The 17,515-nt window shown below is 43.4% G+C and overlaps 1 protein-coding gene across 12 annotated transcripts in view; it reads right to left on the bottom strand.

Annotated features, from left to right (window-relative positions):
* Positions 1-17,515, bottom strand: part of LOC147640564 (putative serine/threonine protein kinase IRE) — a 151,582-nt gene that overhangs the window by 19,852 nt on the left and 114,215 nt on the right. For 11 of the 12 annotated variants that reach the window (XR_015268014.1, XR_015268005.1, XR_015268015.1 and 8 more), the window contains one exon: positions 60-116. The exons of the other annotated variant lie outside the window; for it this stretch is intronic. Coding sequence is in view for 8 of the 11 variants with exons in the window: in XM_086812960.1 (XP_086669086.1) it covers positions 60-116 (57 nt within the window). In the remaining 3 variants the exon portion in view is untranslated. The remainder of the gene's footprint in view (positions 1-59; positions 117-17,515) is intronic. 12 annotated transcript variants of the gene reach the window in all.

Genomic DNA, 17,515 nt, shown 5'->3' with positions numbered 1-17,515 from the left:
GCTAGTTCAATGGAGCACTCAAATGGCTAATGATGTATGTGCAAAATCCAAAGAGTCACCTTCTGTCTAGCTAAAGTATCCCAATTCACATCCTTGAAAAACGGATGTCCCTTTACCTGCCGAGAAGAAGAAAGCACATGAAAATGAGAACCGTTGCTGAGAAATAATCTTATGTTAAAAAATCAAGCTCATTCAAGGCATCCAATCTCATATTAGTGGCTCTCTTTGGCAGCTTTGCATCAGCCGTGCTTTGATATGTGTAAGTACAGCAACCAACATTTTTGATCCAATAAAAAATGCATATCCTTACCTCTACATACTTTTTGCATGACCCTTTTCAAGTATTCTAATAGATTTTCAGAGCTTTTACAGGTTAGGACTCACAGTGCTCAATGAAATAAATACAAGACCGCACATGACTTCATGCAAAGGTGCTTTTGCTTTTCTTTTTCTCAAAAACGGATTCTATCAATAAAAGAACATAGGGAGAAGTTAGGAGCCAATGAAAGAACAAGGAAGACTCCTAAAATATAATCACTACTGGCGAGGGGTGTTTGCGGGGCATCACTGATCTCCACTAGTTGACAAGTAGTCCACTATGAATTATCAGCCAGAAGAGAAGTGTAACCCTCTAGCTTCTGCAAACAATCCCCCCCCCCCTTCCCCCCCCCCTTCCCCCCTCCCTACTCTTTTCCCCGGCGTGCACCCAAAAAAAAAAAAAAAAAAAAGAGGGGGAAAAAAAGACATAAAAACCAGAGAAATCCTGCATGACTTCTACTGATGGGGTCTCCTAGTGGGGACCCAAATGGAAGCAATAATTTATATTTCTCATCACCTCTTGACTGTGTAGTCAGAATGCCACTTGAAAAGGCATCAGATTATCGATCGTACACATTAATTGAAGGCATCAGATTATCGATCGTACACATTGATTGAAGGCATCCAACCATCTTTCAAAGACTCCAAGGTAGACTACATACCATGCGTGAAGCATACTTGGTTTAAAAGCATGTCAAACGAGGTGATATGTATGGTTATACATACTTACATACATGTGTGTGTGTGTGTGTGTGTGTGTGTGTGTGAGAGAGAGAGAGAGAGAGAGAGAGAGAGAGGTGTATGTGTGAGGGCGGAGCGAGAGCGACCTACGACCATGCGCGCGCGCGCGTGTTGTGAGATTGCTGGTATGACGTCGAGAGAACCCTGCGGGCTCTGTTCTGTGCTTCCGTCCGTCAGATCTGGCCTGACGTTCACCTGCCCGCCTCTCTTCCGTCAGTCGTCTCTCCTCCAGCTTTGCTTCACACTCCTCTACTCTGTTTCTTGCTCGCTGCCTCTTATCTTCCGGGTGCGCTTCTGCCTCCGTATGTGTGTGTGTGTGTGTTGGTGTGGGTGTGGGTGTGGGTGTGTGTTTTCCCGAGAGAACCTGTCCAGCGACAGGTTTCGGTTCCCTGCAGAATCTGCCGCCTACTTTGTATACTGCTTCCCCTCTGTGTTTTTCTCCTGCCCATTGCTCGTGTATGTGTGTGTGTGTGTGTTTTCTCCTGCCCATTGCTCGTGTGTGTGTGTGTGTGTGAGAGAGAAATGTGTGAGAGAGAGTGTGTGTGTGTGTGTGTGTGCGCGTATGGTCTGTAGTGCGCTCCTCGGCCGCCGAAGACCTGCTCGCCTGCTCCGTCGACCTGCTCGCCTGCTGCCTCGACCTGCTCGCCCCTTTTGGGTGAGCACGTGTGGTGAGGCGCTTGTCCCTGGACTGTATCGGGCTTCATTCCTGGACTGTGTCGGCCATGCAGTAATCTACGCGACCTTCTGAGGGTTCCCAGATGCTCTTTTTTCTCATCGCCAATCTGCTCTTCTTCCTCTCTTCCGCGACCTGTGTGCGTGTATAGGAGTGTGTGTGTGTGTGTGTGTGCGTGTGTGTCCGTGCCTCGCTACAGGTCACAGTATTCCCTTCTATGTAAGTCGCTACAGGTCTCTGTTTTTCCCCTCCTTGTAAGATTGTATTCCAATAGCGCTGTCCCCCTTTTTTCTGATCTGTGTCTTCCTGCTGAATCGAATAGTCTCGATGGCAGAAACAAGCAAGTATTATGTCAAGAGAGCTCTTTCTCCTGAACCTAAAAGACAATCAAGGGAATCTCTGCCCCCCATAGCTCCTTCATCTAAAGATGCTTCCTATGTGTTTGATATGTTGAATGAGGATTTTCAACAAAGTAGAAGAGAATGGATACTACCTGCTCCGGAACTCACTTACAAGATGAAGTTGCCTTCTCTTGTGCATCCTCTGAAGAAGCTCTCTCAAACTGCAGTCATCATCTTTTTTCCAGGTAAAATACCCTCGGCTAATGATGTGGGACGATGGGTGAATTCTCTCCTAGGTGGATGCTATGTAGAAGGAGTCTATTTTGCCTCTAGAGGATTTTATGAAGTTCATCTCTTGGATGCATTGACAAAACAAAAGATGCTGGAAAGAAATCTTTCTTTCGAAACTTACACACGTACAGACAAAGTCAATCTATCATGAGAGTCAGGAAACCGGATGGTCTTTGGACCCAGACTTTATCGCAGCTAGAAAAACAATGTCTGGATCATTTTCGGCTTCTTTTTTCTCTACCATCTTCTTCTACATCTCAGGCTGCATTGGCTCGGAGCAGATTTATTGAGCTTGTTTCTCCTATTGTTTCTTTGCAAAAAGCTTCAATGCTGGAAATGTCCTTTTCAGATACTGAATTGGATGAAGCCCTCAAGCATTTGGGTAAACATAAATCCCCAGGTTGGGATGGTTTGACGGTTGAATTTTTTGTAGCCTTCTGGGCTGAATTGAAGGGTCCAATCTTGAAGCTCATTAATATAGCCTGGCAGCATCAACATCTTCCCTCAGCTTGGAAGCATGGTCTGGTTAAGCTTCTGCCCAAAAAATCTCTGTGTGAGACAATGGATGACTGGAGGCCTATCACTTTGATGCCTGTTATATATAAACTTATTGCTAAAATGTTGGTACACCGGATAAAGGATATCCTTCATGATGGACTTCATCCCAGGCAATATGGTTTTGTTCCAAGAAGGCATATACATGATAATATCTCCAATACTCTCATTGCAATGGAATATGCAAAATACTCTGCTCAAGATGTCTTGGTCATGCAGGTGGATGTAGCAAAGGCATTTGATACGGTGCAGTGGGATTATGTTTCTCAAATCATGTCTAAACTTGGTTTTGGGCCAAAGCTAGTTAATGTCATATATTGGCTTTACTCAGATTCCACTGCTCAATGCTTTATAGGGAAACATTTGTCTGAGTCTTGGACTCTAGAACGATCAGTTCGACAGGGATGCCCTCTCAGTGCTCTGTTCTATGCTATTGCTTCGCATCCTTTGCTTCTTTACATGGATCATCTGGTTGATACTAGACAGTTAGAGGGGCTTCAGATTTCAGGTTCACGGCCTTTCATTGCACAGGCTTATGCAGATGATTCATTCTTCATGCCAAAGAACAGTCCTTTGGAGCTTCGTCTATTGATGGATTCTCTTTCAGATTTTGGATTGGCAGCTGGTTTAAAAATTAATTTTCAGAAATCAAAACTCTTACCTCTCAAGCATTGTGACTGGCATGCTATCCTGTGGCCCGGCCAGATTATTTATCCGGAAAGCATAGTAAGACACTTGGGCTATCCCATTGGCTGGAAAATCAGAAATAAGCAACAAATATCTTGGGTGCTAAACAAAATTAAGGACAAATTAGAATATTGGAAGATTTCCACTTGGCCATTACATGTACGGCTTCGAATTGTTCAGTCCATTGTTCTGGCTTATGTCCAATTCTACCTTCCTCTCTTACATTGGTCATCTCGAGATCTTTCTTCTTTTATGTCTCAAGCCATGGAGATTTTTTGGAAAACTAAGCTTCATAAAAAAGCTTTAAGGTTGCTCAAAATGGACCTGCTTTGCTCGCCAAAAATGCATGGTGGTTTGAATATTATAAACATCAAATTTCATGTGCTGGCAAGAAAGATCACTATGCTCAAAACCTTTTTTCAACAAGAGCAGCCTTGGTCTATCATGTTGGCAATTTTGTGTGGCCGGATGCGCACAAATGCTTATGGTCGTTGGTTGGTTGATCCATCGGAAGTAGTACTTGGCAAATTTCAAGGTAAAATCCCTGGTTGTCCATTTTCTACTTCCTTGATTCAGGATTGGAAGAAAGTGCTCTCTCGCATCAAATGGTCTCCCCATCCTGCTTCTATAGCTTCCTCGCTTCGAATGGAAAGCATACATTGGAGTGCTGTTTTTTACTCTCCCCTTGCTGTACAACAACCAATCAGAGCTTACAATCTTATGAAATTGGGCATTCGGTTCATTGACGACGTAGTGGATACTAGAGGGCAAATTCTTTCTTTTCCGGCAGCATGCCAACAATACAATCTTGGGATGCATCATAGATCTATATGGAAAGCTATTGCAGATCTCTTACTCCCTTTCATTCCGATTCCAACATTGGATGCAAGAGACAGGCTTCAAGATTGGCATCTTCAGTCTTCAAGTTCAAGATTATCCTCTCAACCTTTGCATCTATTGACTTCTATTCAGGCTTATCGATTGATATTACCTCCTCCATGGATTGCTCAGCATGCTAATTCTCTTTGGCATCTGGATAAGTCTTTAGCTTGGTGGAAAGCAAAACTGACATTGATATGGAAGTTGAAAATGCCATTGAAACAGAGACTCTTTCTCTGGAGATGCATTGTCGGTATTTTTTGAGTGTGAGTGAAATCGGCTCAAAGAAGGATTGCCTCTCCTCTTTGTCCAAGATGTCATCATACTACTGAGAGTGTTCCGCATTTATTGTGGTCTTGTTCATATTCCAGAGACCTTTTGGACAAGATCTCCTATTTTTTATCTCTCAGATTTCCTGCACACAGGTTCTACAAGTTTTTCTGGATGTTTGGCACGTTATCAGCTTCTTTGTCACAGTATTCTCTTTTCTTCCATTGGATCAGATACTGGGCCTTATGGACCCTCAGGCTACAGCGAAATCATGCATATCTGAATTCACCCCTTCAGCACCCTTATGAGTTCTTCCGAGCCTCGTTGCAGCAGTCCTTATATGATGCCGTGCATGAGGAAGATTTGGATGTTTCTTGTGTTCAGCTTTTCTTTTACTGTTTCTGATGGATAGGGCATAGGCACTTTTCTTGAGCACTGCCCTGATCTTGCATAGAACTTTTTACTGCTGTTTTTAAGTTCATGGGTTCAGACATCCTCTTGATGTCAAACCCTTTTGTACATTTATGATATAATGCAATTTCAACTGGTTTTACAAAAAAAAAAAAGTGTGTGTGTGAGAGAGACAGAGAGTGTGTGTGTGTGGTTCCCACTCGTACCCACTCGTAACTGGACCGCTTCAATACCCTCTAATGGTCAATCTAGTTGCTCTGCTGAAATTAGTGGTGTGGGAAGGCTATGGGCTGCGGTCGTTAAAGAGGATCCATTCTTTGCCAATAACATTTATAATGCGGGTAATAATTCAATGGGCCTTGAGGTTCCTGTCCCCTCACATGGTGATGTAGGGAGTCAGGCACATACGCAAATGGAATCATGAGTTTCTTCATTCTTCATCATTTCCATATGTATATACCATTGAACTGCATTAGCTTTAACATACAAGGCCTCTGCGACCCCAATAAATGGAGGCTCTTTTTGGGCATATGTAAATAGTATGCAACCGCATGTACTGTGTGCAAGAACACAATCAACACGTGTTTGCTAGTAGAAGTGCTTTCTTGGGGTATCAAATTTTTTATGCTGGCAAAAACAACTTTTCGGGTACTTTCATCATGGTTAAACATGATTTGCAGCCATGTGTCGCATACAATGACTCACATAGACGGTGGATGGTGGTGCAGTGTCTCATTGGTGGTGGCGAGGTTTACGAGTTTGCTAGTATATATGCTTCACAGACATCGCTTCATAGAGCGGAACTTGGCGCTCCATCCGGTGTTACCCATGGGTTACAAATGCGTTTCTCACAGGGGATTTCAATAACTCACCTAGCCATGAGGATAACTCCTCACATCATTCGCGGTCTGAGCAAGCAGAATGGCACAGTGGTTTCACAAAAAAAAAAAAGCATGCGCGTTCACTTGTGTACGATGTGTGTATGTGTGTAGTAGAAGCGAAGGGCGTGTGTATGCAGACGTTGCCCTCAACAGCCAGTCGCCAATAGCAGGCAGTCGTCACCCTTAGCAGATAGTCACCATCAACAAAGATTTGGCAGTGATCGTTAGCCGCTTGCAATATCCCTTGTGCAGTAGTTTGACGTATTTATGTATACTTCTTCAGAGCAAATTTTCTCCTACAAACACAAGAAAGACATGGGGAATCGGGGAGATGAAGATGGCTAATGTTTGCATGAGAGTTTATCAGAAGAATTTGCTCAAGCAAGGGAGACATGGGAGCCAAACCTGAAATTTCAGATTCCAGTGCAGGATCTCATGGACCCAATGAAGCAATATGTGGAAAATGCAGTCATTTTATTTTTCCCTGGAAGATGCCTTCAGCCCAAGATGTGGCTCAATGGATAGTCTCCGTCCTGAAAAAACATGTTGTGCAAGGAGTTTTCTTTGGTGCTCGTGGGTTTTATGATGTCTTGCTTTCGGACAATGATGCAAAAAATCAACTATTGGAAATGTCTCCTCTTATATTCAACGCACAGCTTATATTCAACGCACAGATGGTGCATGTGTTGTCCTGGTAGCTCACGAGAGTTTTTCAAAGCTTGATAACACATAAATGCCCAGTATGGGTCGAGGTTGTTGACTTTCCCTGCACATGGAGACGCTTGCTTCCTGGAATTGCGGCAGGATTGGGGACAGTAGTTTGGCCCCCTATAATGAATGGAAACATGAATCGATTTTGCATCTTGTGGGATACTGACAAACCCATCCTTCAAGGTATTGTCATTGACTCAAGGAACCCTGTGATAAGAGAAAGGCCTTTCAAATTAAAATGGGAAAATTTGCAGGCGCATGTTTCCAATGTGGGAAATTTGGACATATGCAGTCAGAATGTCCCGACCCGCAACTGCAGCCGCCTCCCTCGACTATCCCCAAAGAGCCAGATCTTGTTACAGCAACGCAAAATATCCAACAAAAGGCTAAAACGCCAGATGTTACACAAACTCTAAATAATATAAATGAAAAAGGAAAAGGAAAGCAAGTCTCGATATCTCAGCCAATAACTCTACCATCTACCTTGAAACAAAAGAGCAAAAAGCAGGTCTCAAAGGCTTCGGTAGATTGGACCTTGCCAAAAAAGCCTCTTAAAGCAAAGCGACCAATAATTGAAAGAAACTATATGGTTCCTATATCTGATGGCAAGTAACCAAATGTCTATGTGAATAAAGGAGATGATGGTATAACCATTGCTGATGTTTGGGCAAAAATTACAAAAGGCACAGATAAGGATGTGCTCACAGTTTCAGGACAGCAGTCCCATCTTGGGAAGCATTCTGATGCTTACTTTCAAGATGATCTTGGTAATGATGTTTTGGATCCGGGTGATGTTCCCATGAACACCGCCTGATGTCCTATAATTACAGTTTCATGGCCTTGTACATACACTGCATTGTATATACATGGCTGCACCAATCAAATGCATGACATATAATGTCCGTGGGTTGTGCAAACCTAAAAAATGGCGACTTTCATGGTCTTATATAATATATTGCTAGCATGAAGCCAGATGTGATATCTTTACAAGAGCAAAATCAACATGAATTTACTAGTCAATTGGTTGCTGAAATTCATGCACTAGATTTATGGCCACATGTTAGACGAAGGATGCCTGGTTACACTTTCTTGCATTCGGCCATATTTGCTTACCGTGCTAGGTTGGACATATGGTATTTGTTAAATGCAAATTAGTATAATGATTTTGTTTGCAAAATGTGCATTGACCATGCATTGCAACGATATGATCATGCTCCGCTATAGATGGGTCTCTATTTTGGGCTGCCAATCGATGATATGTCTCTATTTTGGGCTGCCAATCGATGATATGTCCTTGTATAATAAACGCCTATTGCAAATAAACAATAGCTATCTCTTACATGACTGCTTCCAACAAATGGTGAAGGATATCATACCTCCGCTAGCCGCTCAAATGCTTCAAAATCCAAATGTTGCATGGTATAGATTTGTGATCCATATGCAAGTTGTTATTCAAGATTATGGCAGAAGCTTATTGTATGAACAAAGGCAAATGGTAACAGAAGGCAAAGTTAAATGTCAAGTCTTGCAAGAACTGGCTGATACACACCCATTACAACCTACTGAGGAAGAAACTCTTTGTATTGCTAAAGAACAATTGGCTGCAAATGACAAGAGAAAACTAGAAAAATGGAAAGTGAGAGCCAGGGAGAAATGCTTGCAGGATAAGGGTTGCTCCTCTAAACAATTCTTCCGACAACTTCATCATGCCCAACAAAAAAAAAAACATTAAGAGGGTTAAAATGGACACAGGAAGATATAGATCCACAAAACAAGAACTTGCAGATGCATATGCAACTCACTTTGCAGCATTCTTTGCTACCCCACAGACCCTTCGCTACAAATGCAAGCCACTAGGGAAGCCTTATTGGTTCATGTACATCCAATATTGTCCCTGGATGATGCGCGTATTATGGAAATGCCCTTTTACTGAAGCAGAATTACAACAGGCTTTGCATGACATGGGGAGATGGAAAGCCCCCGGTTGGGATGGACTAACGGTGGAATTCTTTTTGCAATTCTAGGACCAATTGAAAGTGCCGTTGCTATATATGATAAATCTTGCAAGGGAAAATTGAAAATTGCCTTCTTCCTGGAAAGTCATAATGTTAAAACTCTTTCCTAAGAAGAGCTTATGCGAGTCTTTTGCAGATTGGAAAATCACACCCATGCCAGTGGTATACAAATCGGTTGCAAAAATGCCGGTTAACCACCTCAAGGACTCTCTCTATACCGGTTTACATCCGGCCCAATATGGGTTTGTGCCTCAAAGACACATTACGGACAACATTGCGAATGCATACATTGGCATTGAGTATGCAAAATACACAGAACAAGATGAGCTTCTGATGCAAATCGATATTGAAAAGGCTTTTGATACAAACCACTTGGGACTTTGCGGCAGAAACCATGCGCCGTATGAGCTTCGGTCGCAAAATGAGAAATATTAATTACTGGCTTTATCAAGATACCCGGGCATCAGATATTGTGGATGCAGAACTCACACAGGCATGGAGCTTAGGCAAATCGATACGCCAAGGCTGCCCCTTGAGGGCGTCACTATATGCCATTGCCACCCATCCACTGCTTTTACATATGGATCACCTTCTCGCCACGCATACTTTGCATGGGCTGGTTTTACCATCAGGTGATCAATTTGTGGGACAGGCATATGCATATGATTCCTTCTTTCTGCCGAGAAATCATCCGGATGATCTCAAGTCTGTAACGGAAGCACTTGACCTCTTTGCATGTGCGGCAGGCCTCAAAGTCAATTTTAGGAAATCCAAATTCTTGCCACTGAAAATTGAAGCTTAGCATGCTCATATATGGCCAAGGCAAATAATTGAGCCCTCACAAATTGTGCGTCATTTGGGATATCCTCTAGCATGGAACACTACTACTAATCCACAGGCAAACTAGATATTACAGTGCATAAAAGGAAAATTGTACTACTGGAAGCTTTCCACTTGGCCTTTGCATGTGCGCCTGAGAATAGTGCAATCCATACTCATTGCATATATTCAGTTCTTTTTACCTCTTCTATTTTGGCCAAGGGATCGGATTGATGCCTTTATGTCGGAAATATTAGAGTTCTTTTGGAAACAAAACACCATAAGAAGGCACTCAGGCTATTGTCAATGGCCAAGATATGTACTCCCCCTATGCATTTCGTGGAAAACGGGCATTCCAAGGAAGCACTCCTCTAAGCATCCAATCATAAGCTCAGCATGAGTAATCAACCAATGCCCAAAAGTTGGAGTTTTCAATGCTGCAACAAGACTTAATAACATTAAAGTCCAAGGCTGTTTTTACTCCAAAAAACTCAAAAGAAGAGAAGCTTTCCTTGCAATAACATGAAAGTGTAAATTCAGTATATTGAAGCCACCATGCATTCTTGGAGTTCAGACCAAATGCTTTTTAAGTAGCCTAATGGGTTTTCCGTCCACCTTAGTACACCACAAACATGCTAATGCTGTAGACAAGAAACTATCCAAATCGGCCAAAGACCAAGGAACAAGAAGCAAGTGAAACTGAATATAAGCCATTAAATGGATTAGACAATTCTCAATCTAACATGCAATGGCCAGGTCAATAATTTCCAATATTAAAGTTTGAAATTCAGCTTGTCCAATGCCCACTATCATTCTCTCTTTAGAGAAACATTCCAGCCCAGAGGATACCCAAGATATCGGACCATCTGTTCTCGTGAAATTCTCTCACGCGGCCAAAGAATAGAATGCCAATCACAATGCTTAAAGCGGAAGATGCCTGCCACTTGTACCAAACACTCCCGCTCCTCAGAGAGGGGACGTCTACTCATGAGGTGGACTAATTCACCGCACTAGTCTCAGCCGGTCCACAGAACTAGGCAACATCCATGGGTGGAAATCCAATTCCCAGTGGCATAGGAGGAGATTACCCTGGGACGACTCTCGGGCTTGCTACTACCTCCGCCTACCGACTACGCAAGCGAGAGCGGTGTTAGCTAAGTAGGGGAGAAGATGTGCCTGGAGATGAGCAATGAAACCAACAAACATATCCATTGAAACCAAGAAAACGTTCTTCAATTCATTGAGCAATAAGAAAACAACATCGGACACAATGATAATCTTCTTAGCTACAATCCTTGTCAAAAAAAAAAAAAAGAGCCATAAAGTATTCGGAGTAAGATTACTCACTCACAATTTTACTTACTAACTTTACTTAAGAGCATATACAATGACAAAGTGGCAATTCTCCATATTGAAGCCTTAATCCTTTTGGCTACTTAACCTAAAAGAGAGGTGAGATGCTTCTACAATCCTAGTCGTAATCGTTATAGGTTTAACCAATAGGAACGTAATCTTGCTAAGCCTAAGAATCTTAACTTTATGACCTAGAAGGAAGAAGTTGCTCATGTTAAAAATATGGCCAACCTGTTGTTCTTTGCATGAGGATTCGTTATGGAAGGGGAGAAGTCGATTGCATGGATGCGTGCTTCCTCATCTCTGCCTTGAATGTCGTACGGTTCTTCAATTCGGTGGTGTTTCGGTGCCATAGCAAGGCCCTTATTTGCAGAGAATAGAGAGTGGGGTGGATATGAAATGCTAGAGATCACTAGGAGAGAGAATTCTAATGGATCAAACAGATTTGAAAACGAACACCATTTGGACTTCCAAAAGCTTGCCTGAAATCCTAAAGAGAACAAGGCTTAAGCTCACCTTTGAGTCTATTCACATGGTGTGATGGGGAGGGCTTTTGGAGAGGGTGTCCTTGGCCAAAGGGCTCACAAGAGAGAGTGAGGTTTTGGTACATCTAGGCTTGGCTAGACAGGCTAAGGGGGTGACTTTAAGTCTATTCACACGGGGCGGGGGGGAGAAGAGTGTAAGACATGTCCTTAGAGCTACAACCGAGCCTCTACATGAGTGCTTACCTCCAAATGGGGGAGGGGTTTATATAGGTGAGGGTAGAGGGTGCCTACCCACGAAGGGATTGCCAGCATGGGGGGAGAAGTGTATCCGGGTGAAGGTGCCATCTAAGCTAGCTGCATGGACAGTAGGTGTGTCGGTGAGAGAGCACCACCTATCCAGGAGGCGTTTGGAAGGGATATACATACGGAGGAGAGGTGGCAAGGGAAGGGGATACGTGCAACACCTATCCACGAAGGGTCTAGAGGGGAGTGAAGGTGGCAAGGGATACCTGTAGGGAGGTGTGCCATGAGGAGAAGATGTCGACCATTGTCCGAGCGAGTTGGTGGGCAATGTCGTTGATCCGAGGTGTTGGCGGGTGATGCCCGTGGATACATGCATGCATAATTTGGCGAGAAATGAGCTCTCGGGTGTTCGGGGAAGGTGTTCGTAGGCGTCGTATGTCACTCGAATGGGAATCGTGGCGTGGCCCACCGCATGCGCGTCCGGGGACGTCCGTCGGACCGTTGGGATTTTTTTAGGGAAATTGTATGGGACTGCTTTGGGATCCCGTGGGCGCCATCCATCCGTCATTTGGAGTTCCAGAATGCTGTTAATTTTGGTTTGAAGCCGCCATATTTCAAAACTTCGTGGGTCGATTTAAGCCACTTCAGTGACTCGTTTTAATCTTGAAAAAAGCCTTACCCGAGGTATTGTCTTACTTACGATTTCAAATTTGAATTCAGTTTTCACATTTCCCATGTAGAAAGTTCTTAATTTGCAATCGCCTCAAAATAGCAGCTTCTTAGGGATTAAAAAAATAACTAAATGCAACCATAATAAACTGCCTAAAGTATACCCACAATGGATACGCCATATTGTGCTTAATGTGCTATATTTACAATGGGTATGTTACATCCTTCCCTTCTTTAAAAAAATTGAGATGTCCTCATCTCAACATAAACTCTTGGTAATCTTTTAATAGCGTTGATGTAGCATAGAGTGTTATTGTGAGGATCTGGCTGGAAATTCCTTTGGAAGCATTCCCTTGGGATAGACTCAAGATGGAATCTCTTTTTGACTTGACCACTGTTTACTTCTTTTACCAATGGCTTGGCTCGGGTAAGAGCATCTTGCAAAGTAGTCGGTCTCATTGCTTCAAGACGAGAGTCCAGGGGTGCATTCAACCCTTGGCAAAAAGGAGCCACCTGTTGGATGGTTGTCATAGGTGGAGCATACTTGCGAGGTGTGACAAATTTTGAGTACTATTCCTCTAGAGCTAAGCTGAGCTCATTCATCATAATGGATTCATGAGATGTGGGAACATAGTGATCCTTCACAGCGTGCTTAATGTCACTTAAGGTCTCGGAACCTTCAGTGACCCCCTTGTTCGACACCATTGTTTCAACCACAGTTTAGCAGCTCCATTGAGACAAAACCTGGTAAGCATGGATTGATTTCCAACTCCTGTGCGCATCCATAGCCTTAATCCAAACTTCCGCATCCCTTTCAATCTTTAAGCCTGCCCCATTGAATGAGGAGGATTGCATTTGTTTAAGCAAGAGCTTCTTCTCCTGTGTATCTGAGTATAATGCATTGGGAGCAAGAGGCAGTCAACCCTGGTATCAATGTGAGATTAAGTTTAGAATTATAACACTTAGACTACCTAGTCTTATAACAATCACAAGAACACTAGATGCGAGAATTCCAAATCCTTTATTCCAAGCTTTATATATTTACAAGTAAACCAACTGATTACAAAGATTGAGTTATACAACTCAGTTCTTATTTATTTACATGGTAAGCTTCTAGTAAAATTGTGAGACATTAGCATTGAAAAAGTAAGGGAGATCTGCCAAGGTTTCTAAAACTCATTAAGTCTCTGGTAAGGGAGGCAAACCATGAGCTGAGCTTCAGCTAACAACTACTCTATCGGAAGGCAAAACCTCAGTCACTTTATCGTACACCCATCAATTCTATAGTATATAAGTTCCATTGATGACTACATGGGTATCATTTAAGGAGTGCCAAAGAACCAAAACAAGCAAACCATTCACAACGTCTCAATATAACGGATTCGCCTTTAGATCAATGGAAAGATTTCCAACCAGATAAATACAATGATCCACGGCTCCAATATTCATTCCTATTCCATTCCCTCTCAATGCGAGCATAGTGAGAAAGAGTTAGCTTATCTATGATGTGTATCATGGTGTTGCGGAACTCAAAATTTAGGGAGCGACAAGCAACCATGAACATGTACTAGGACACCAAGAATCGGGAATGGGGACCCATCCCGTCCTACATCTAGCCATAACTAGATTAGTCTAACAGAAAAGCCTAGCAACCAAAGAATACAACAACATACAATTTCCTAAACCTAAACCGCGCTTAAATACCACGTGTAAGATTCCCACCCTACCTAGGTTAAGGGGATCCTTTTGATAGGCGGCTAAGTCTCCTAGTCTACAATTAACGACACCTTGCTCTCTCGAAAATACAAGGATGTGAGCAAACGGAGGGACCTAACTCTATCTCACGCAAAACGTAGTCATTCTACCAGAAATCTATTCCTCCGATCGAACGGCACTTAATGTGTGTGATCAAGGATGGAGTCCACACTTGGTTCATAGAAACCAATGCCTTTTTCCTCTTTTCTTACAAGGCACGGGCGCTGACTTGATCGCCTAAAAGAGAACTTGTTCAGACCCTATTCAGATCGTAATAAATAAATCTGTTGGAAAGTTACTCGACTCATCGGGTCCACCCATCCATAGGATGGCGCCATCGGGGCTTCATCCATCCACTCATCTATTCATTTTTGTTATCTAATTAGATCCTAGCACACTATGAAATATATAAAAACAGATTCTTTAATTAAAGAAGTTCCACAATGTTCCTTAAAACAGCATTTAAAAACAATAATATTTGCATCAAACAATTCTACAGCAAAATGTTCATAAAAGAGACCCTGAAACCGTGTCAGTAGCCAGATCCAAGCTGCCATAGATATATCCAAACCAAAACCAAAACCACCGATGCTCTAGAATTCGGTCTTCTAGTCTCAACTAGCTCGGCATACCTCACGCACCATACTCCCTCGTCGTCCACCACCAATGGACAAGGACCAAGCCGTCCTGTCACCCCCTCGGGTCCTGCCGCTTGTACCAAACCCTCCCGCTCCTAAAAGGGAACATCTACTCATAAGGTGGACTAATTCACCACACTAGCTTGGGCCCGCACAACTAGGCAGCATCCATAATCACATATCCACCCTCACAAAGTGGAAATCCAATTCCCAGTGGAATAGGAGGCAATTATCCTAGGCCACCTCCCAGGCTTGCTACTGCCTCCGCCTGCCAACTATGCAAGCAAGAGCGGAGTTAGCTAAGTAGGGGAGAAGACGTACCTGCAAATTAGCAATGAAACCAGCAAACATATCCATTGAAACCAAAAAAATATTATTTTCTTTTCAATAATTCATTGAGCAATAAGAAAACAACATTGAACACAACGATGATCTTCTACGCTACAATCCTTTTCAATAATTTACTAAGCAGTAAGAAAACAACATAGAACACGACGATAATCTTCTTAGCTACAATCCTTGTTAACAAGGGGAAAAAAAGACCATAAAGTTTTCTGGAGTAAGCTTACTCGCTAACACAATTTCACTTACTAGCCTTACTTAAGGGCATATACGAGGACGAAAGTGGCAATTCTCCATATTGGAGCCTTAAATCCTTTTGGCTACTTAACTTAAAAGAGACGTGAGATGCTTCTACAATGCTAGTCATAATCATTATAGGCTTAACCATTAGGAACGTAATCTTACTAAGCCTAAGAATCTTAACTTTACGACCTAAAAGGAAGAAGTTTCTCATTAAAAATATGGCTAACCTGATTGTTGTTTGCACGAGGATTCATTATGGAAGGGGATAAGTCGATTGCATGGATGCCTGCTTCCCCATTTCCACATTGAATGTCACACGGTTCTTCAATTCAACGCCATTGCGGTGCCATAGCAAGGCTCTTATTTGCAGAGAATAGAGAGAGAGAGTAAGGTGGATATGAAATGCTAGAGATTACTAGAAGAGAGAGAGAGGATTCTAACGGATCAAACAGATTTGGAAACGGACACCATTTGGACTTCCAAAAGCTTGCCTAAAATCCTAAAGAGAACAAGGCTTAAGGTCACCTTTAAGTCTATTCACATGGAGAGGGCTGGGGGCTTTGATACGTCTAGCCTTGGCTGTAGAGGCTAAGAGGGTGACTTTAAGTCTATTCACACATGGGAGGAGGGGAAGAAGAGTGTAGGACATGTCCCTAGAGGTAGAGCCTAGTGTCAACGTGAGTCCTTATCTCCCAGAGGGGGAGGGAAGGGGGTTTATATAGGTACGGGAAGGAGGTGCTTGCACATGGACGGAGTGCCAGCAGGGGGGGAGGGGGGGGGGGCGCTAAGTGAAACCGGCCTGACGGGCGGTGAAACAAACACTCGCACATAAAACACTTCAACACCATTGAGGACCTAGAAAAGGAAAACAAACAGGGGGAGCTAGAGTGCTCCTGCAAACAGTACACGGACACCGATTGGCCCCAAAATGCAGTGGCGCCCCTTGCGGTATTTCTTTAATTGATTATAAGAGCTTTGATTACAATATAAGGCTGGGAACTCAACCGTCACAGTAGAACCCCTGAAGCCTGCAAAGAATCTGCATCATGGCTTCTTGTCCACTCGACATCCACAAACAAGTCCAGCCATTGTTCACATCGAAAGACTCTCTCACATTGAGTCTGCATACAGAAGCTTTCTCCCATGATCAAGGCTGCCACAACCATCCATAGCCTCTCACACTATGAACAGCATCACACCCTGACACATCCAGTGCTTCTGCATCACAACACAGACTCCCAAACTGTCTCTCAAAAGAGAACTCGTATCACAGCACAGCATACCATACAGTCGACACACCTGTACCAACCCTCTCTACCTTCCAAGGGTACTATCCATCTCTGTCATGGATTCCCTGTCCCCTGCCCAATCAGTAGCAAGGCTGTACCAAACATGTGTCCATTCCTGTACCCTCTGCCTGCATGTGACCTATCTCCTGGAGAAACCCAAAACCATGTTTCCTCGAGAAACCTACGACCTGTTTCCACATGAAACCCTTAGGCCTGTTTCCCTTTGAAACTCCTATCCTGTTTCCATACAGAACCATTCATAGCACCATTCAACAACAGTGCCAACAACGGCATACATCAAGTTACCTGTTCCCTCATGAAACATCTGGCAACATAGAGATGCCCATAGCTGTAGGTCCCTCTTCTAGCAGGAAGAAAACAATCTGCTCTATGAGCACGCAGCCATGCGAGCTTGCATCACTCCCATGCCAAGAAACATAACCAAAAGACCTGTACTTGTAGCCAAAAACCCAAGCACATAGCTGAATTTGCAGCCAAACAAAAACAGCCCATAAACAGTCCCGAACCAAAAGCAAAGAGAAGCTGAAAGTTCCATCAGTTGAACGCCATCGACATGATGTCTATGTTCATGAAAAACCAGCCCTTGTCCACCTTTATGTCCAGAGAAACCAGCCCCTTGTCTTCTGCAAAAACACGCCCCCTCCAAAAAGCACCAGTGCTATTGGGCGTTTCATAGCAAGCAAGGGAGGGAAAGAAGCGCATCTTCCAAGAGCTAGAGAGAGAGAGAGAGAAGGAAGGCCTGTGTCTCTGTTCTGTAGCACAGCACAGCAGCCAGCCCGTTACTCTCCCAAAAGCATGCCGGTGGAGATATTCAGCTGCGCCTACAACTTATGAAGCACAGCCTGCCTGCTGCCCTTTCCAACAAGCCAAAGCGATTCAGCTGCT

This window comes from Cibotium barometz, chromosome 2, assembly GCF_041138505.1.
Source record: "Cibotium barometz isolate CiBa-2024 chromosome 2, ASM4113850v1, whole genome shotgun sequence".
Lineage (NCBI taxonomy): Eukaryota > Viridiplantae > Streptophyta > Polypodiopsida > Cyatheales > Cibotiaceae > Cibotium > Cibotium barometz.
Note: the sequence above shows the minus strand (reverse complement) of the source record. Positions and strands in the feature narration are given on the sequence as shown.